Genomic DNA, 22089 nt, shown 5'->3' with positions numbered 1-22089 from the left:
TGCGTCAAATTTGTGACGCATATATATATATGTACGTATAACACATAATACGAATCATTTATGTCATTATATTTATCTTGATTATGTTTTTATATTTCTATATATCTTACTTAAATATGTTTCGTAAATTTCGTATATCGGATTGTGTTATCTACCCCTATTTATCTGTCATTATTTTGGTATTCCAATTTTCTACTAAATTTTTTTTACATTTTTACTAAAATGCTATTTATATAAATATATTATATATACCTACATATATACATATATATATATATATATATATATATATATATATATATATATATAATTACATATAATATTCTACGTATAATATATTATATTAATGTTGTATGTGTGTGTGTGTGTGTGTGTGTGTGTATAAATGTTCTAGTAAATTTTTAGTAAATAATATTAAAAACTCCAATATTATACGTAGCCCAAATAACAACAGATAGATAAGGGAAAAGATCTGGAATATTTTTTTAATTATATTCGAATGAAAAATTTGTATACGATTTTTAAAGGTTTTAATAAAAACCTTGGCGATTATAGGATAGCTTAGATATCGGTTAATTTAATTTAGAATTAAATTAATCGATAATAATAAATAAATTTTGTTCAATGTGCTATAGTCAGCAAAAAATACACTTAACGCACTTACACGATGTACGGTGAGAATATTGTTGATGGACTGACGACTTTTCGTGTTTGCGTCGATTTTATAGACCTTGGATCGATATTAATCATCCAATCAGAAATAAGGAAAACAAAATTGGGGAAGGGAGAAGGTTTATGAATTCTTTTATGACAGGAACACGATTAGAAGAGAAACACATTTGCGTGATATAACGTATATACGTTGATTCGTCATCGAACGTAATTAAAAAGTTATATCGATCCTCCGATATTTTCCCGGTTTTTTTTGTTTTTTATATTATTTATTTACATGACAAAAATTATTATCAAGGCCGTATTTATACTTTCGGAGGGCCTAGGCGTAATATCATTATAAGATCTCCAAGGAAGAAGTACATTTTAATTAATCAAATTCATTCGCTTCTTTCGCATTTATTTTATTTTAGCAAATATATTAGGTTGCATTTTATATTGTCCCTTGCGCCCAATCAGGCTTATGATAAATATAGCCTTCGTTATTATTATTAATAATTGATTCGCTTAAATTGTATTACAATTGATATACTTTGATACTTTACAAAAAAAAAAAGAAATAGTTTTCGTCACAACGATGAAATATAATATTAAAATATTTTATTTTATACATTACAACCGTCACGATTTATTTATCGAACAAATATTCAAGCAATTACAAACGACAACGATGACTAGTAAATTTGTTATTGGAAAAAAAAAAATACATTTGGACAATCACAAGAGACTTATTAATTAAGTAATTATTTTCTGTTTTATCATTAATCATCTTCATAATCAAAAAATATTTTTCTTTTCTTCGATTCTTCTAAAATTAGAAGACAATTTTGAATAATGTTCGACATATTATCATTCTCGTTTTTTCTTTCCAAAATATGTTCCAACGAGCCGTATAAATTTTCCAACTGATTACTTGTCCAGTTCTCCGTTGATTCGATGATCCTCTGGAATAATCCTTGTAGTTGGGGATCCATTACACCCTCAGCACTTGAGATATTAGAAGGCGTACGTGACATTCTAGAGCGTTTCGGTGCTGGCCCTTCTCCTGATGCACTACATTCTCTCTTAATATTAACTTAGAAAAAAAAATAATAAATTAAAGAAATCATTTATGAATCTATCAGATTTGATTGGCTAATGAGCGATATCAAAATTTTCTATATTTTATATCTAAATAAACAATATAATATAATATATTGTTCATATGTAATAATATAATAGTATTGGGTTGGTCAGTAAGTAGTTTTTATGTATATATATATTTATTTATTTATTTTATGTATTATAAAATACTAGAAATGTTCTTTTCACCGACATTACTCACTATTATTAAACCAACCCAATATATAAAAATTTAAAAATTTAATTGCAGAATATTAAAGCATAGGGAAAATTAATATACATATATAAAAAGAATTTTGTTGTCTGTAAAGTTGCCTGTAAATGAAGTTAATTCTTTACTTGATCTGGTCGCCGATTGAGTGGATCGAACAGCAGCAAGTTTGTTCCGCGGTTTTGACTTTTTTGTCGTAGATCCATCCACCGTGTGATCTGTCGTACGACATAATTTTTATTTTTTTATTTTTTTTGTTAATTCATTGCCACACTTAAAAAAAAACAAATGTTAAAAAAAAAAATATTAATCGAATCTCTTACGGCGTCCACGTTGTCCATTGAAATCTTTTAGTGAGTCCATTTTTAATTTTTTCCCATGTTCGACCTTCGTTTTCTTCGGATCCATAATTTGTATAAAATCTATTATATTACAAGAATTTTTTCATAAAAATAACAAAATAAAAAATCATAAATAACAAAAAATCTAAAAAATAGAGAGAGAGAAAGAGAGAGTTAAAAGATTGAATAACAAGAATATAATTTGGGGAATGATATCTACCTTGCGAGGATCTGCTAGAAACAGCATCCGATGTTGAATTTGAAAAGAGCTGTAGAAAGAAAGATTGACGTTCTTGCAAGCCAGGTAATGATACTTTAAACACCTCATTCTGATTTTGATCGAACGAATTTTTAACCTAAATTAATCCACGAAATAATGAAAAATTAATTTAAACGTTAAATGACAACTGATCTTTGTTAACATATGATATCGTGTATATATATATATATATATATATATATATATATATATATATGTATATATACCTCTGAAGGTAAATTCTCGTAAGAGGAATTAGCGGTTGCAAGAATCAACATATAGACTGTATTATCAAGATCTCTCATCAGGGAAGCAAAAACTACACGTGCTGTTTCGTCGACTAGATTCCACCATGATAAAATATCAGGTATGTACAGCAACGATGGTAAAGTACGACGTGCTGCTTTCACTTTCTATTAAGGATAAAATACGTACATATACGTATCTATATAAATATTATACGTTATAATATGTAATGAAGAAAGAGATAAACAATCCTAAATAAAGAGATAATCCCTAAATAAGATCTTTCAAGTATTACCTGAATGATCGTCTCTTCGGCAGCCCTACCAGTTTCTTCGAAAAGCGTTGTTACGTCCAATACGTGACAAGGTAAATGATCTAATTCATGAAGCAAAGCTGGACCTAAATGGCGAGTATGTGAATCATCCTCACCGCATAATAATATTCTAGGACAGGCGGTTGATCTTGAGTTCGCTTTGCCGACACTGCGAATGCGGAATGAGAAGAAGAAAGGAGAAAGAAAAAAATAACAAAGAACGAAAGGATAAGAATAATGCGACAAGAATATACAGCTTACATATCATCCGATGTCAACATTCCCGTTGGACAAAGGATTTGTAACTGAGATTGAATGGTGGAAAGGTGATCTCTTAAAAGTGGTTGGATTCTGATCGATAAGGATTTCACTGGTGCTATGACCACTCTGTGAGACGCTGGAACGATGTTCTCCTGGGCCTTCAGAAAGTCTTGTTTCTCGACCTTCGTTCGTTTGTTTGTTTTGTGTTTTTGTTTTTTTGTTTTTTTTTTCGAAACTTCGAAACACTCGTAATTTTCGAATGAATAAATTTACCCTCCCCGAAGAATTTACCTTGAGGTGACGCTCATTTATGTAGCGTCTTGATTTAGACGTATAAATCTCCGGATAATGCCTTCGGACGCAACACATGACCGCTTCGGCGCAGAGAGCTTGCAAATCGCTACCACAATATCCTACCGTTCTCGAAGCCAAATAAGCGAGGAACTTTTGAGGAGGTTTATGTTTCCAACTTTTAATGTGAACCTAAGATGACGTAATATTTAATCGAAAGATCTCACTTAGGATATATTATTTATAATATGTGCGTACATAAAATATATATATATATATATATATATATATATATATATACATATAATCAAAAATAAGATCTGTTTGTTAGGCGTCGAGTTACCGAAAGTATGTCTTTCCTAGCAGAGTAAGAAGGTAAAGGAAAATAAAGTTCTCGATCGAATCTTCCTGGTCTTCTTAGCGCTGGATCAATGGCGTCGATTCTATTAGTAGCACCAATCACTATAATCTCCGAATTGTTCTCGAGTCCATCCATCAGAGCCAATAGCGTAGAAACAACGCTCGCATGTACGAAATCCTGACGACTTGTTCTTATCGGTGCTAAACCATCAACTTCGTCGAAGAAGATGATACAAGGTTTCGTTTGTTGAGCCTGTTACGATTACATTAACGGATCGATTGATCTTAATTATCGATCTATTAATTTAATCGTACTAATAATATCGTGTATTATTCTAACCATATTAAAAATTTTTTCAAGCTTTTTCTCACTTTCACCAACCCATTTACTCAAACAATCTGATCCCTTTCGTGATATGAAAGAGACCTTGCGTTCAGAGGTACTACATTCCGAAGCCAATGCACTTGCTACCAAAGTCTTGCCCGTTCCTATTAAATGAATAAAAATCAATGAAAATATTGATTGAAAATATTGATCGAATAAATTGATATTAATTTCTTATCCGCGCCGCCGATATACATGTATGTATATCTTATTCGTTAAAATATTTTTTATCAATTAACTTCACCTGGTGGACCATAGAACAAAAGACCACGTGGTGGTTTCAAATTGAACTTGGCATAAACATCACCGTACATAAGTGGAAAGAGGACCATCTCTTTCACTATTCTAATATGTTTGTCCAAGCCACCGATATTTGAAAAATCCTTTGTAGCCAACATATTCGTAAAAATTGATGAGTTCGTGTACGAAAAGGAACCTCTTCTTCTTCTTCTTCTCTCTCTCTTTTTTTTCTCGTACTAGGACAAATATCACATATATTATTATTATTATTATTATTATGATTATTATGATTATTATTATTATTATTATTATTATTATTATTATTATTATTATTATTATTATTGTTGTTACTATTATTATTATTATTACAAATTTCAATAACGTAAACAAAATATCGTATCAGGAACAACGTGCACTTTGAAGTATACATGCATCGTGATTAATATATATATGTATATATATATATATATATATATATATATATATATATATATATATATATATATATATACGTACGTGTTCGAACGAGCACTATTTTACTAAAATTTACAACATCGTTAATTAGTTAGGTACGTATTCACGATACAATTTTAATCATTGACATTCTGACACAAAGGAGGCTAGGTTGATTAAAGACATACGAACATATAGAAAGGGTTCTAAATAGCGAGAAAAAAATAAAAGAAAAAGAATAGAAAAAAAAAGAAAAGAAAAGAAAAGAAGAGAGAGAGAGAGAGAGAGAGAGAGAGAAAAAAGCCAATGCAATATGTTACGAAACTCTGTTTTATTTATTTAATGTTTTTCTTTTTAATCTTTTGTTTTGTTTTGTTTTCTTGTTGTTGTCGTTTCGCTTACTATAACGTGTATGACAATAAGATGTATTATTACTTATATGGTAAAATAAATAAGGCAGTGGATGCTGCTCTTGCATCGACACTCTCCCTGTGTAAATTCCCTTATACAACTTCCTTTTTTTTGATCAGCTCGTCAAAAAGGACGAATACAATATGGTATCGACGAGACGCAATGTATGTACGTACGTCTTATTAATTTAACGACACGACACATTCCGCAAACATATTCAATTTATATACACATAAATATGTATGTATATATTTACTTATCTAGCTAGCATTATCCTTTTTCTTTTATATCCAGGGGGGGGAGGAGGAGGAGAAGGAGGAGGAGAAGTTGATCTTTCGAATCTTATTTTTACCGTGTTTAATAAATCGTTTTATTCGTATCAGTCAAATCATAAACGAATCAATCAATTTTAAAGGCAGTATTCACCGCAAATATTTCTCTCTCACTCCTTACTATACGCGATCGATCGATTCGTTCTTTTTTTTTGTGTTTGTTTGTTGTCATTTTTTTTTTATTTTTTTAACTTTTGTATTTTTTGTATTTTTTTTTTTTTTTTTTTTTATATCTTTTATCATATTTATCTCTCCTTTTCTCTCGTCCGCGTTTGTTACCCCTTTCTTTGTTTTTTTTTTTTTTCCTTTCATTTCTTTCCTCTTCCTTTTGCAAAATTTATGGCAATACAGAGATGATAGCATTTTATCGAGAGCGTAGCACCATAATAAAATAATAATATATAAATGTATGTCAATCGCATTCGATATTTTTTTTATTTAGGATGGAATGTCAAGCGGATCTGTGTAAACGGAAAAAAAAGTCCTGTTGGGAATTAGAATAGATTTTCATTAATATTTTTGTCTCTCTTTTTTTCTACTCGTTTATAATTACGATCCCTTTTTTCTCGTAATATTATCGTTATAAATTATTATACACAAGCGGGGTGTCTCTCTTGAGTTTTTTCTTTTATATTATTCTACAAATGGAAATAAGAAACAAAAAAAATAATACATATATATATATATGTAAAAATGTGCGACTTTATAAACGTGTTCAGTTATGAAGTTAACCCTCTATAATCGGATATTTTTTCGCGTTCGAAATAAAGAAATATTTTAAGCATTATTATATTATATTAAGTATGACTTAGACTTGAAAAAAAAGGAAAAAAAAAAACAAAAAAACCATTAAAAATTCCATATATGAAAACTGACAAATAATTTTATAATAAATAATTTTATAATAAATGAAATAAGTTTAAAAAAATTCTATACATTTGTATACTTATTTTTTATAATTTTGTAAATTACATACACGACGTTATAGTGGGTTAAAGATTATGTTATATAAATGTAACATAAAATATATTCGATCTTCATATTGTAAAAAAATATAGAAAGTTCGATTATATTTATCTTATCCATATAATCGAATGATGTTTGTTATACAATTAATGTAACAGTTGATGCGGATAACATAATTAAACATAAAATGAGATATATTTTTAACTGTCCTTCGTTTAACATTTGTTTGTTTGTTTTTCTTATTTTCACTTGTATATAATATAGGGGGGGGGGGGGCGACACCCTGTATGTATACGTTTTATACTTATATAAATGTCAAAGAATTTCTTTTGTCGAATGAATTCTCATGTAATTTTCTTTGGTAAATTGTGAACGAGAATTTCGTTCGCCATCGGAGCAATATACATTGGTTCATTGTCTGTCTATGTCAGAAAAGTATTAGAAATTTAAATCAGATATACATATAAAAAGATATACGTATATATATGTACAACACACTATTGTAAATTATTTACGGCATATGTATTAATATGCGTTGAACACATATTGACGATCTATATGCTCGTACACTTTCTCTGTAAATAATTCAATTTTAAATGTAATACAGTAGAGTCTCCATTATCTGAATCAATATGGAGACAAAAGTATATGAATAACTGTAACGAACACTTTTCCTATGTTAAACATCATTCGTTTGCATTTAATTAGTTGCCATTGTCATAACGTACGCTGTTATCTTAGTATCACGGAGATGTATCGTAAATAGAGTAAACAGTTTGAATCACAATTTAAGTTTTTATGAATATCTGCAAAAATGTTCTATGCGGATTTCATACATCATTCTGTCGGAATTTAAGTCCTTGCAAAACTTTTCGCAAAATAAACTTATCATTTATTAAAGTAAAAGTATTTTTTATTCTTTCTTTTAGATGTATTCCAAATTTTGCGATATACATAGACACATAGACTTTGTTTTTTATATTGCAGAAATTCAAAAAATATAAAATCTGAAGATTTGTCTGATCAAGCAATATATTCATCATGGACAATAAATCCTTGTACAAAAGATTCGTTTATAAAATCACTATGATAACTCTGAGGTAATGAGCCGGAACTCTTTGTTGTATTTTATGAAATAATAATTGTTTAATTAAAAAAAAAATTTTTTTTAAGTTGTTTACTCTGTTATGATACAATCTAGACATTGTTATGATCAAAATTCGTTCGACTGAACGGAGAAAAGTATAAATGTGTAGCACATAATATAACACAGAAATAGGCATCTTTTTTAGACATTCTGTTAAAATAGTACAACGTTCGAATATTATGGAAATTCGGATAATAGATTTTTCGATACGGGAGACTTTACTGTAAGTATTTTATACAGTAGCGAAAGATTCGATTTAAAGTCAATCGAATGAGTGAGGCCGATGATAAAACTGTATGTACGTATGTATGTATATAAAATCTTTCGCAATATATTCTCGAAATTACCTTAAACGATATTATTATTATTATTATTATTATTATTATTATTATTATTATTATTATTATTATTATTATTATTATTATTATTATTATTATTCTATTGTTTATATAAAAACATATATCGTTGACTGACAAATTTTTACGAAGCATGTTCACTTCATAATAGTGATTGATTTATTACTGTAAATTACAGCTCGGAAGAATTTTCACAAATAAATATTTATATACAATGGGTCACAAAAATAATCGAGTAATTTTTGCTATAAATGATATATAATCTTTTTCAGATTTAACAAAGTGGATCATTAAAGATAAAAAAAAAAAAAAACAATTGTTTTGCATATTGCTGATATAACAAAAAAAAAATGTTTATTTAATTCTTTATAGTTTCATGGTATACTAATTTTCTTTTTTTTTAATCTCTATCGGAACATTCTAAAAACTTTGCCAGTCTAGGAAAAGTTATTATTTATTTTAAAATATTTCAATATATTTTTTGTGATCCATTATAAATGCATAGACTCTTGTACTTGCATAGATCATTTTGAAAAAAGCAAGCGCTATTTTAATAACAATCGTATGACATATATATCTTTTTCCGAAGTAGATTAATACATTATTTCTCTCGTTATAGTAGAGCTCTTTTCTCTCGGATCTTATATATAACTAGTTTTTTTTCTTTTTTTATATATATTTATATATATATATATATATATATATATATATATATATATATATATATATATAGACTAAAATCTAGAGAGAGATATATATTAACCTGAGCAAGAGAAAGTACAACGTTCCTTCACCGATTTACTTAGATCAGATATATATATGTATAAGTACATACATATATATATATATATATATATATATATATATATATATATGTATGTACTTAAAAATGAGGCTAACTATTTATTTTATCTATTAATTTCGTCTTTATCACGTCTTTTTTATAGATTATCCTACGTTATGAAATACTGTCAATTTCGACAAGACTTTCGTTTATTTGAAAATTTGACTGTGATTATATAATATAAGTGTATATATATATACATACATATATATGTATATATATATACACACACATACATACACAAAGAGATCTTTCAAACGGAGATGATTCAAACGATTTAATAATTAAAATGTAAACGTAAAACAAATAAATGAATTAACGAAATCACGTTATGATAATGAAATATCATATTGAAAAACTCTATTTTATCGAATTTATACATTGAGATCTTTTACTTTTTAAGTAAGACGTATTCTGAAGATAAAAGAAATAAAAAAGAAACAAGAATTAAATAGCCCAACAAAAAAAGAAAAATAGAAGTTTTAATCTGATGCTCCGAAAGTTAAACTTATTCTTGGATATTATATTTGGCTGATTTCAAAGATATCATTGATTTCATATGTAAAAATTATAATTTAATAATACTTCTTTAATTATAATTTTTCAGAACATAAATGAAAAACATTGTTAATATATCGTGTAAGTTTAAATCAACATGTACAAACGGTTTTCAAATAATCTAGAGATATATTAGATCATACGATTAAAGATTTTGCAAATTTTAATGGACTCCATTTTTAAAGGAAGAAAATTAACATTTTGGTGACTGTTATGTTTTATCTCGAAAATTATAAATATTACAACAAAACTGTTATCTATTTATGTATACTATTTTTTTATATCAATGTCCCAAATACTTATTATCCAAAAACGGATATAACTTTTTAAGCATCAAAATATATGTTAGGCATATGTGATATTACAAGATACATACGTTATATACTTAATATTTGAATTGTACATTTTTTTTTATGTACATATATGAATGTTTCAATACATTTTTTTTTTTTAGCATAAAATAACCCCTCTCTTTATACATATGTATTTCCTTTATAAAGCACAGAGTTCGATAGTATTATAATCAAAAAAAAAAAAAAATGTTTAGGACAGAGCTTGATATTATCTTTTTGTTACATTATATTTTTTTTTTGTTTTCTTTTTTTACGGATACGTTTTACCGATAATATCATACAGGCTAAATCTAAAATACAAGCGGTGACAAAAGCCCGCTTTCGCATATCCGTTTGCATTTCAGTATTTAAACAAATTATAATATACCTCTATATATATATATATATATATATATATATATATATATATATATATATATATATATATATATATGCATGTATGTACGTATGTATGTATGTACGAATATAATTTTTACTTATAATTAATACATGACTGTTAATTACTATTAATTATATATCGAATTTTCTTATATACGTTAATTATTGGCTGAGATCAATTGTCATCGTTTACTTTCGGATATTATGTAATGATTGTAAAATATGTGTACATAATTTCTATAAAGAAATTATATTGCACGAGCAGCACAAGAAATTCAAATCTATATTGTTTACAATAAAAATAATATATTTGAAGTAAAAAAGAAACAAAAAAGAAAAGAAAAAAAAAAGATAAGAATGTATAATTTAAAAAGAAATATTTTCTTCATTCTGATTACATGTATCTATATAGACTTATACATAGGAAACCACATAAATACGTAAATTTGTTCCGTGAATTGAGGATTGTCATATACGAGTATATGTTGAAAAATTTAATTAAATTGATTCTTTCTATTTTTTATAAAAATTTTATACTAAGTAATGGAAATGTTCGGTAAAAAAAAAAAAAAAAATAAAAAAAAAACATAATTACGAAGTAACAGAGTTAACAAAATATTTTTCCAAGATCGAATACATTAAAAAATAATCTATATATGTGTATGTGTATATATGTATATATAATAATTAATAACCAATAAAAAAAGAAATGATATAAAAAAAAAAGAAGTTCGATGTGCTTTGAAAAAAGTTAATAAACATGTATTTTATTTATTTTTTACGAGAATCTGTATGTATGTATGTGTATGTGTGTGTGTGTTTATATAAAAATTATTCATTTCGATATTTATTATTATTTACATTAATTTACCACCATCAAATAAAATCATTACGTTTTATCTATAATTCAATTGTAAAAAAAGAAACGCTAGAAAATGAAAGGTTGTTTCTCAAATTCAGTCTTTTAAGGCCTATTTGCTAATAAACATTAAGTAAAGTACGTCGTATTAATTTCAATTGATCACGACATAAGATTCTGTAGAGGAATCTTAAAGAGTTCTTATGGTAACGTAAATTCACATTTTCATACGGAATCAAATTTAATGGATTTCTCCTTCGCCTTTCAAAAGTGAATTTTATATTAAAAATTCAATTTTCTTTCTATAAATCATTTCAATTTCATCTTCAATTCTTTAGAAATGCACAGCGCAGCACAGTAAAGCCTTGTTTAAGAAATGGTAGTATAATATTCAAATTTGAATAACTCTCTCTCTCTCTCTCTCTCTCTCTCATTCTCATTCTCTCTCTCTCTCTCTCTCTCTCTCTCTCTCTCTCTCTCTCTCTCTCTCTCTCTCTCTCTCTCTCTCTCTCTCTGTGTGCTATAATATAATAAGACTGACACATTAACGCATTTTATCTGGTAACTATCATCTCACAGTAACGATGTAGATCACAACCGGCATATAAACTTATATTGAAAACTATATATGTCATTATAATATTTATACATTTTCGTATTTCTTTTCACACGTCAAAGTATTCTAAAATTATTTGAAGATTTTTAATTTTATCAATTCTTATACTGTTAACAAGCTAATAATCTATATATTTGATAACTTTGGTTAAAATAAATTGCTAATAATCAGTTTTTTTTTCTTTTTCTTTTTCATTATACATTATGTCCATTAAGCATATATCAATTATATCTTGCATAAATTATCAAACCTTTAAATGATTTATGCTACATCAGATTATCACATGAGATGCATTATAGATTATACAAATCAAATAATAATAATATCTGTGTTTAAGAATCTTAATGGAAAGCTTAATTAAATTAGCAACGAGATGTGATGTATATGTTGCTTCATTGAATTTCTTGTGATCTTGTGCAATAAGATTTATGTTTTATCTAAAATTTTGCTGTGTGAACCTAATAAAAATAAAAATATACTATTTTATCTATAAATACAATAGAAGTTAAATTCACTTACTTATAAATAAATTATACATATATAAAATTTAAATACCTCTGTAATACCTCAATATATGATTATTGTTTACCTGGAATGTATTTATACTATTTTCTTTTACATTTGGATTTTTATTTTTACAAAGTGGAAAATATTTCCTTTCTGTATCTAATTCGTTTGTATGTATTTTAAATATAAAAAAATATATGAAACATTAAAATATTGATGTGCAGATTAAAAAGTCAAGAGAATATTTTTTTATTACTTTGACATGTGTAAATGAAAACTCTTTTAAGATGTTAATATTACCTATATGATTTGTTCTCAATTAATTTTTCCAATTATATCCACTTTGTAAAATTAATATTATATCAGGAATATTCGTCGGAGCTATATATTCTCTATTGCATGTAACGTAATCTGTAATGGCATATACAATAATATAAATTTAAATGGTTCTATAATTTGGTAATATATGTTGTATGACAATTTAACAATATGCTAGTGCTACTTTATATGGAATAGTTTCATTACAATTCCATATATTAGCGAAATTCGTTTAAGTACATAATGTACTAATTTACCATCATCTTTGTATAACCATGTGATTTGCATGATTTTAGTAAAATTTCTATTTTCTTTCTTATTATTGTTATGTCGTATAAAAAACTGATCACATCACTAAAAAAAATATTCGCTTCGTATCACTTTATCCAAATTCGTTTTATCATCAATGATTATTAAAATAAAAATAAAAAAAAAAGAAAAAGAAAAAGAAATGCGCGTAAACATATATATAATATCAAATAATTAAAAATAAAAACTCCTTCTAAAAGATTGTAAATTTTTCACTAATAATAATAAATAATATAAATAACTGTCAGCTATAAAAAGAATTATTCTTTATAAAGTTAGGGAAAATGTTCTTACTTCAATGTTCTATTGCTTTTTTCTTTTTTCTTTTTTTTTTTTATGTTTCTTCTGTTTACAAAAAGCCAATGCAATTTGCAAACAATAAAGCTTGTTTGTCTTTTCAAAGAAACATTTCTTTTGAATCTTATTACATATTAATTCAACTATTACGATAGTGACAATCATTTATAAATATTTTATATTTGGCAGTTATAAGAACTGAAAAATGTACGGCACTGAATTTTCGTTTGACATTTGACTGTACTTTTAGTGCCAGTACATAATAAGTCTTTTTTTTATGGTGAAATTACATCAATTCACAACATATCTTCTACTGCATATTTAGTTGACTAATTATGTTGTGCTTTCTCATACAAACTTGTCTTGTACTCTTCAAATCTTTCCAGTTCCTTGAGTAAGTCCTATTCACAGAATAATATATATTTATACATTTACACACACACACACACACACACACACACACACATATATGTAAAATATTTTTAAATTTAATACTAATAATTATTATATCAACACATTTATATAAATAACAAAATATTACTGTCACATGCGGAAAATTTATTATGAATAAAAATTTAATGAAATAAAATGACCTACTTTTTATGCTGTAATATATACAGGGTCTTCAGCATAACGTTTAAAGCATCTTTTTGTCGCACTATTGGAAGTGTTTCAAAAATCGTTACGTTGAACACCCTGTGTATATATATACATACACACACATAAAGAAATATTAAAATATATATTTACCTTTGGCAGTGATTTTCTATCGTAATGATGCGCGTATCTTCCTACACACCTACTTAATTGCACATAAATGTCACACAATACCTCCACAGAGAAATCCTTTGTAACATCCACAGTGTGCAACCAAGCAGTTTCAAGTTCATTTTTATCAATAATAACTTTATCGTTTTCATCAACTTTTGATGGACTAGAATCACTCTCAATTGCAAATGATAATTCATCTAAACTTTCTCGTCTGGACGATGAACTTGAAACATCATTTCCAATATTCTTATCATCTTCTATGAAACATATTTCCACATTTTCAAAATCATCAATTCGCTGCTCTATCATATTGTCATTGTGATTTATTTGAATGTCCTTGGAGTTTTCATTTTGCGAATCATTCTCAGAATCAGTGTTATCATATAGTGGTACATGACCATTTAAAACGCTATTTGCTTCTGTTTCAAATTCTTGAAATTTCTCTAAATCTATACCAACTGAGGGTTCATTAGTTAGACATACCTTACTGTTTATTTCAGAAATATTACCGTCGAAGCTAATTTTCTTTTTCTTTTGCACCTTCTTTACGTATCCTCTAGCCCAAGCAGGAATCTTGCGTTTTCTGGATTGACTAAATCTTTTCCCGTTTACAGACAGTGTATTATTTACTACTAATTCAGGATCTTTTTTATCATTTTTCTCATTTGACAATGTAAGCTCTGTTTTTGTAATTTTATTTTGCATTTCGTCATTATGATTGGTTTCAATAATTTTACGATTTTTAGATATTTCACGACACTTATCTTCAAAATCAGAATCCAATTCAGCCTTAATCAATGCATATGCATTATCACGAAGAGAACAGGCACGGTGTCTAATCAATTTATCCGCTGGATCCCTGTATAGAAAAGGAACAAGTAATATAATTAATATACAATCAATAACGCAAGAAATATAATACAATTAATGAAAAGCAAAAAATCTAATGTGAGTGGTTTTCAATAGTGCTCTGTAGAATGGCAAATAATTAAAAAATAGGCATATATTAAAATTAGAAAACATATAAGGCGTATTATAATAAATTGAAAACCACTTTAACTACAGAGCAACAACAGCAATGGATAATCAAGAACTACCTCTTCAATATCCCAAGGGAGGGCCTATCACGCAAGCTGACATGAAAACATACAACATGAATGTCAATACGAATTTATGATGATATGTCCAATGACATATACAAATCATATTATTTCTTTAAATAAGTACAAAGAAACACCTTATCTATTTTTTATTTTATCTTATCACTAGATATATAACATGAATACAATTAAAAGACGTTATAAATTCACTGTATGCTTTTAAGTTACAAGAATATATTTGTTAAATATATATTGTATTTTTTATTTTTTAATTATATATATATATGTATATATATATATATATATATATATATATATATATATATATATGTATATACCAACCTATCTGGATTATATTCCAATGCATTTCTACAAATAAGATCAATATCATCCAGAAAATCTCGAGCGCATAGGTAACAATGCATATCAATTTTAGTCATCATAGTTTCCAAATCCATAGGTTGCTTTATTATCATATTATAATCGGGTACTTCTTCGGTATCTACTGGTTTTGTGAACATGAAAAATCTGTGGGGAAAAAAAATGCGCTAATTACAATTATACTTGATATTATTTGCTTTTTTATATTGTTCTTAAACACACACGCGCGCACGCACACATACAGAGAGACAGAGACACACAGATATACAAAATACAAATAATATAATTATTAATTAAAAATTGTAGAACACATACTGTCGATTCCTAGCAAGTTTGGCACATATTTCCCTCAAGAAAATCCTAAGTTCTCTTAAAGATACTTCTTCTTTTTCATACAACATCTTTTTCTCTTCGTCGGATAATTTCTTTGGCATTGGATCTGGAGCCAAAGGAAGTTCCTCTAATACTTGAACTTTGTTATCCTTAATTTGTGGTTGTCTTAAACTTTGAACCGTAAATATAGGCTTGAAAAATTTCGATCTTTGTTCCGAATTTGGAATTTTCATAGTATATACTTCGCCACGAAGTTCACTGAAAAGATTTTTTAATTGCATAGGAAGATCTTGATATGTTTCGTCACTAGTTGCAAGAATCAATATAGGCAATGAAGTATCAAGCGCTGCAATACGACACAAAAAAACAGCTTTTACGGTCTCTGGAACCAGTGGCCACCATTGATCAATCGAACGTATATAAATAATGGACGGTACATTTCTGGTAGCTTCATTAAACACCTATCATAAATAATAAAAAAAAAAAAAAAGAAAAAAAAAAAATATATATATATATATAGTTAAATTAAACAATTTTTTTTTTATATTTATATAATAACAAAGAATAAATTTAAATAATGACTGACCTGTACACAGGTTTCTTCTGGAGAACGTGCACTCTCTGCAAAAAGTGTACTAACATCTAATGTTTGTACTGGTAAATGTTCCATATGATGTAATAGAGCCTGTGCTAAATGAGGTCCTTGACCTTTAGATAAATTACCACCAGAAACTAATAACCTTGGACGATGTATTCCTTTAGTAACTTTCACTCTAAAATAAATTTATACGTTAATTCTTTTACTGAAATTAATAAATATTAAATAAAAAATAATAAATATATATTAATGAATATTAAATAAAAATTAAATAAGTTTTCCACGTGTAACAATAATTGTTATTAAATATGTTTAACACTAATGTTTAAAAATAGAATACTCTGTAAAAATGTTTATTACTTTGCCATAGCTGGATTGACACCTTGAGGAAATATTCCCTTTACTAAACCAATCAATTCTTCTAATGGAGGACCTAATAGAGGCTCCATAAAAGGTTGTAATTTTCTGCCTGCACAAGGAGTTACTCTTTGTGATGATGGAATTAAAGTAGAACTAGCCTGCATGAAATCTTGTTTTTTTACCTATAAAAGAACATGAATTATATGTTGAACAATATATTGTTATTAATCGGATAAACATATAAATATATTTTTCTTATTTTACATCATGTATATTTTTCTATATAAATCATTAATAAACATACTTCTACTTGTCGAGGATCCAAAAGCAATCTATTGCTGGTCATATAAATTTGTGGATATGTTCTTCTTAATCCCTGTAGTACCGCTTCGGTGCATAAAGCTCTTAAATCCGAACCGCAATATCCAGTTGCTTTTTCAGCTAATATTTCTAATAATTGTTCAGTTGGTGGATTTTCCCATTTATTAACATGAATTTTCAAAATTTCTAATCTTTCTTTCATTGCAGGTAGAGGAAAAAATAATTCACGATCGAAACGACCAGGTCTTCGTAGTGCAGGATCAATTGCATCTATTCTATTTGTTGCACCGATTACTATAACCTTTTCCACAAAAAAAAAAAAAAAAAAAAAAAAAAAAAAAAAAAAAAAAAAAAAAAAAAAAATAATTCGAGAACGTGAGTGTATCCACGTGTACGTAGGTGTGTGTGTGTATATCTTCATCTTACCTCTCCTCTGTCACTAAGACCATCCATAAGTGCTAAAAGGGTAGATACGATGCTAGCATGAATTTGATCTTGCTTGGTACTTCTAACAGGTGCAAGACCATCAATTTCATCGAAAAATATAATGGACGGTTTCATTTGTTGAGCCTGCTCAAACAACAATCTCAATTGCCGTTCTGATTCACCAACCCATTTTGATAAACAATCTGCTCCTTTTCTCATAAAAAAGGCCATTTTTCTACTACCCTGACTACATTCATTTGCTAATGCTCTAGCTATTAATGTTTTTCCAGTTCCTGTTTCATAATAATTTCATATGTTTATATTAAAATTGTATGTGTGTATCACTAGTGTGCATTGTATAATATTTAAATAAAATAAAAATTTACCTGGTGGGCCATGAAAGAGAACACCTTTTGGAGGTGTGATATGATATCTTTCGAAAACTTCTGGATACATCATAGGAAAAACAACCATTTCTTTAAGGCAGTGGATATGTGATTCTAAGCCACCTACATCACTGAACCTAATATTTGTATCTAACGTAATTGGATTTATATCTGCTTTACGATCTGGAGGACCGCCTTGGGGTATTGCTGATTGCCTATTGAATTAAGTAATGAAATAGTAAAGAAATTCTAATCCTATTGCTGACATCTATTATATTTCTTTTTGTCTAACTAACCTTGCTTTTTTTCCTTTTTTTTTATCATATCGTTGCGGTTCCGAATCACTAGAATCACTTGAACTTGTACTTTTGCTTCTGTGCTTTCGTCTTCTCATAGAATTGCTAAGCACACTCCTGAGAGCTCTTATAGATCGTCTAACTGGTTCAACATTAGCTTGAAATCTATCTACAGTTGGTTTTTTTTGACGTAAACTGTATTTTCTAGGGCCAGGAGAATCTGATGATTCACTTAAATCACTATCTACAACTATGAGATAGAAAAATAATAAGGATTTATATTTTATGTAATACTATAATACAATAAGTTGATACCAGACCTGTAAGCTTCTTACCCCTTGGTAATTGTCGTTGGGTAGTTCTTCTAGTACGCTTAATACGAGTATACATATCCTCATATCCCTACACATATTAAATGTTGAATATAAATACCTATATAAATATTATGTCAATAATTCTATTGCTATTATAAAATAACATTTTATTATATATTTAATATAAATATAGATTTATATAAAGAAATCAATGTAAACAAATTTCTTACATCTTCATTCTCAGAATTATCATTATTCTCTTGTTTCTCGCTCTCATGCGAGCTATCTTCTGCTTCGTCTTGTTCTACTTTCGATTTTACAGTTTTATCTAAAGAATTTCCACACAGCCTAGTTACAGGTCCTTCTCTAAGCCTACATGGACTATTAGATTTGCTTGTTCTGTCAAACAGATTTCAAAGATATAAAATTATCTATAATAATTAATAATATTAGAGATATGAGAGAATATGTTCACCTTGTTTCCTTTTCTTCATTTGATGTTCTTACTTCAGACTTATTTCTTGTTTCTAATTTATCCTTATGTTCTCTATCTTGCTTTTCTCGTCCTTGTCTATCTTTATGTTCTCTAATATCTTTTTCTTGTTCCGACTTTTCTCTAAGATCACGATCAGATCGTCCCCTAAGTTCTCTACTATTTTGATGATCATGATCAGATCTATCTCTAATATGTCTGCTTGAATTTTTATTAGGAGGATGATTTTCACGTGATCTTAAAGGCATACGATCACGTAAATCACGCTTCCTGTCAGGTACTTCATCTACCATTTCTTTATCAGATGAAGATCCATGTTGTTGAAACATAGGATATCCTTTTAAAGTTTGCGTTCCTATAACATGATTTATGAATAAAAATCATCTATGATTTATGTTGCTGTAATATACTTTATCTATTAAATTTATTAAAACCTCTTTACCTAAAATCCAACTGGTATTGAGGTTGTCATAGGTTTGCATTCTATTACGAGTGCTACGTCGTACACTTAAATTATTCCTAGTCATATGTGAGCTAGTACTATGTGAATGCGAACGTAAAGTACGCAATGACTTAGCTCTTCTAACAGAATCACTATGGGGATTAAATATATCTTCCTCAGTATCCATTGAATCCAAGGTGGCATCATCATCTGACATTATCTATTAAATATTTTTGACAGTCAAAAATAATAACACATATACACACACATTCTTAAATAATCAAATTTATTATAACATCTTTTATTTAAACAAACATATTATGCCACATAAGAAAATAAAAATATTTCTTTTTATTACTTTGAAAAATACAATTTTTATATATAAAGAAAATATTTACATGAGATTTGTACTGTAGTAAAAGAATGGCTAATGATTTGTCATTGAGGAAAATCCATTAAAGTATATTGACAAATCACTCATATGTAATAGTGAGAATATAAATCCTAGATGAAAAAATAAACATATCAAATCCAATTATTAGGATAATAATTTTAAACAAAATCATAAAAACAAAATATAAGAAAAATAAAAAAAATACTTAATTTTTATTTCAATTTATAACATATATATATACACACACACATATATATATATATAGATATAGATATATAAGTATATATATATAACTTTCCAAAGAATATATATATATATATATATATGTATGCATGTGTGTGCATGTGTGTATGTGTGTAACTATTTCTAAAGAATTTTTTTTATTGATCACGAAATACATGCAAAACAAACAAAATTACCTTCATCGGGCTAAATCTTGCCAATATAGAAGTTACTCGCAAAGGAACTACTAAGGCCCGTCATATGTCTTTCTTGAATATAATAACCACACTCTTGAACGATCTGCTTAGCACACAAACTAATAATTTTTCCAGTTAACAGTAGGCGATAAGAATATCACTTAAATTAGATCTCTTTATTGTTTCTTATATATGTACAAAAATTAAACATAATTTACACACAAGCATGATAGAAACGTTTTAGTAAGGCAAATTGAGACCCTTTTCCAGGGTCGCTTTCTATTGCAAAATATATATTCGAAATGGGTACACACATATACAGACGGGACTAAGCTTAGGCTGAAATTAGCTACTAGAGAACTATGAGCATTCCATTACAAACCTAACTTCACTTACCAGAGTTCGCCTTGAATAATGCAATATTATAGATGTACAATCGAATATGGCAATAAGGATAGTACGTGATGTATAAAAGAAAGTGAGAAATTCCAGATTTTAGTTCGATTAATGTCCTCCAGATGGTACTCAAGAGCTGTAATCAATTTGCATATTCGACTAATCTCAATTGCTCTATCAATTGATTTTACGATGATTTAAATTATTTTTCATTAAAACTGTTCATCGTCTTTATAATGATTTACATCAACATTAAATCCAGACGAACAAGATCTCATTTTAAAGATAAAGTCAAGAATCCTGTTTTTTCGAATTTTTAAAAAAGATTCCTTTTTTTTTTTTTTAAATCACTTAAACCTTCATCCTTAAAATGAGATTTTATTTATTATAATCGATTCAAAATTATGTTTGGACTCAATGTTGACGTAAACACTGTTTTTATTTTTCGTGAAAAAAAATTTTGTATAGTGGCGCCCATTGAACTTCGTGACAAAAGAGAAGAAGCTTCTATTCTCCTTCTTCTACTGATTTTTATATAAACCTTGAGTGGTATATGTTTGTTTCCATGAAATAGATATTACTTCTTTCTTTGTGTGCGTAAATCAATGCTTAAATTGTTTTATTTATTCGTAATGTATCTTAAAAATAATATATAATTTTGGAATAATTTTATAATTATTTAAATGATGTATAATAGACTAATATTTAAATATTATATAAAATATTTCAATACAGTTAATAAAATTTGATCTTCTGATCGTCGATCATATTTATTATCAACAATAATGAACGAACGTTTAATTGATTTTAACATTCATCGATCTCTAATGATCTTTCTTTCCATTCTAACGAATAAACATCGAAGCTCTTTTTCCATGCGATTAAGATTAAAACAATTAATACTTTTAATAATTTTATAATTATTTAAATGATAATTATTTAAACAATATATCACGTAAGGATAGTACAATAAATTAATATTTAAACAACGATTTAGTTATTTAAATTTTAAATAGTTCGTAACGCGTTAAAAATAAAATAATTTTAATTGTACATTTCCAATATTGTTATATTTTGAACTCAAGGTTGTTATCTGTATAATATAAAATAAACAGAAACTCTCGAATGACTAGTTACCGAACAGTTTTATTTTGGCTACCGATAAGTCAACATCGAAATTCTCTTTCTTTCTTACACAGGTAGGTTTAATCAATGAATACTTTCAATAATTTTATAATTATTTAAACGATGTAT

General features: G+C 27.3%; 2 protein-coding genes across 7 annotated transcripts; both read right to left on the bottom strand.

Moving 5' to 3' along the window:
• Window positions 1–324: 324 nt before the first annotated feature.
• Window positions 325–3419, bottom strand: LOC124948148. Its single transcript, XM_047491360.1, has 6 exons — window positions 3147–3419; window positions 2833–3018; window positions 2567–2702; window positions 2329–2427; window positions 2134–2223; window positions 325–1747 (listed from the first exon to the last, which is right to left on the bottom strand). Exons 2-6 carry the CDS (start codon window positions 2908–2910, stop codon window positions 1434–1436), a joined length of 717 nt encoding a protein of 238 aa, XP_047347316.1. The 5' UTR covers window positions 2911–3018; window positions 3147–3419; the 3' UTR covers window positions 325–1433.
• Window positions 3192–20975, bottom strand: LOC124948145 (ATPase family AAA domain-containing protein 2-like). Of its 6 annotated transcripts, none has more exons than XM_047491349.1 (20): window positions 20440–20972; window positions 19627–19846; window positions 19167–19539; window positions 18922–19090; window positions 18698–18779; window positions 18378–18627; window positions 18082–18296; window positions 17696–17988; window positions 17253–17570; window positions 16949–17130; window positions 16577–16763; window positions 15973–16451; window positions 15619–15804; window positions 15274–15309; window positions 14156–15035; window positions 4706–4937; window positions 4417–4565; window positions 4060–4329; window positions 3426–3908; window positions 3192–3333 (listed from the first exon to the last, which is right to left on the bottom strand). In XM_047491349.1, exons 1-19 carry the CDS (start codon window positions 20443–20445, stop codon window positions 3429–3431), a joined length of 5007 nt encoding a protein of 1668 aa, XP_047347305.1. In that variant the 5' UTR covers window positions 20446–20972; the 3' UTR covers window positions 3192–3333; window positions 3426–3428. The 6 variants fall into 6 exon arrangements, with proteins under 6 accessions (XP_047347305.1, XP_047347308.1, XP_047347306.1 ...); XM_047491350.1 differs by lacking the exon at window positions 3192–3333 and adding an exon at window positions 20025–20130 and having other exon boundaries at window positions 3419–3908; XM_047491351.1 differs by lacking the exon at window positions 3192–3333 and having other exon boundaries at window positions 3419–3908; window positions 18713–18779; window positions 20440–20975.
• Between the last annotated feature and the right edge of the window lie 1114 nt (window positions 20976–22089).

This window comes from Vespa velutina, chromosome 3 (genome assembly GCF_912470025.1).
Source record: "Vespa velutina chromosome 3, iVesVel2.1, whole genome shotgun sequence".
Classification (NCBI taxonomy): domain Eukaryota; kingdom Metazoa; phylum Arthropoda; class Insecta; order Hymenoptera; family Vespidae; genus Vespa; species Vespa velutina.
The sequence above is the reverse complement of the archived record's forward strand: the minus strand, read 5'-3'. Positions and strand labels throughout refer to the sequence as shown.

Excerpts from the sequence above, each read along its gene's own strand:
- LOC124948148 (XM_047491360.1), bottom strand. The coding sequence starts at position 2,910 with ATGAGAGATCTTGATAATACAGTCTATATGTTGATTCTTGCAACCGCT. Across the intron at positions 2,428-2,566 it reads TTCTAGCAGATCCTCGCAAG|ATTTTATACAAATTATGGAT; the intron begins GTAGATATCATT and ends GTAATATAATAG. Across the intron at positions 1,748-2,133 it reads TCAATCGGCGACCAGATCAA|TTAATATTAAGAGAGAATGT; the intron begins GTAAAGAATTAA and ends TTTTTTTCTAAG.
- LOC124948145 (XM_047491349.1), bottom strand. Across the intron at positions 17,571-17,695 it reads GTCTTAGTGACAGAGGAGAG|GTTATAGTAATCGGTGCAAC; the intron begins GTAAGATGAAGA and ends TTTGTGGAAAAG. Across the intron at positions 4,330-4,416 it reads TTGAAAAAATTTTTAATATG|GCTCAACAAACGAAACCTTG; the intron begins GTTAGAATAATA and ends TAATCGTAACAG.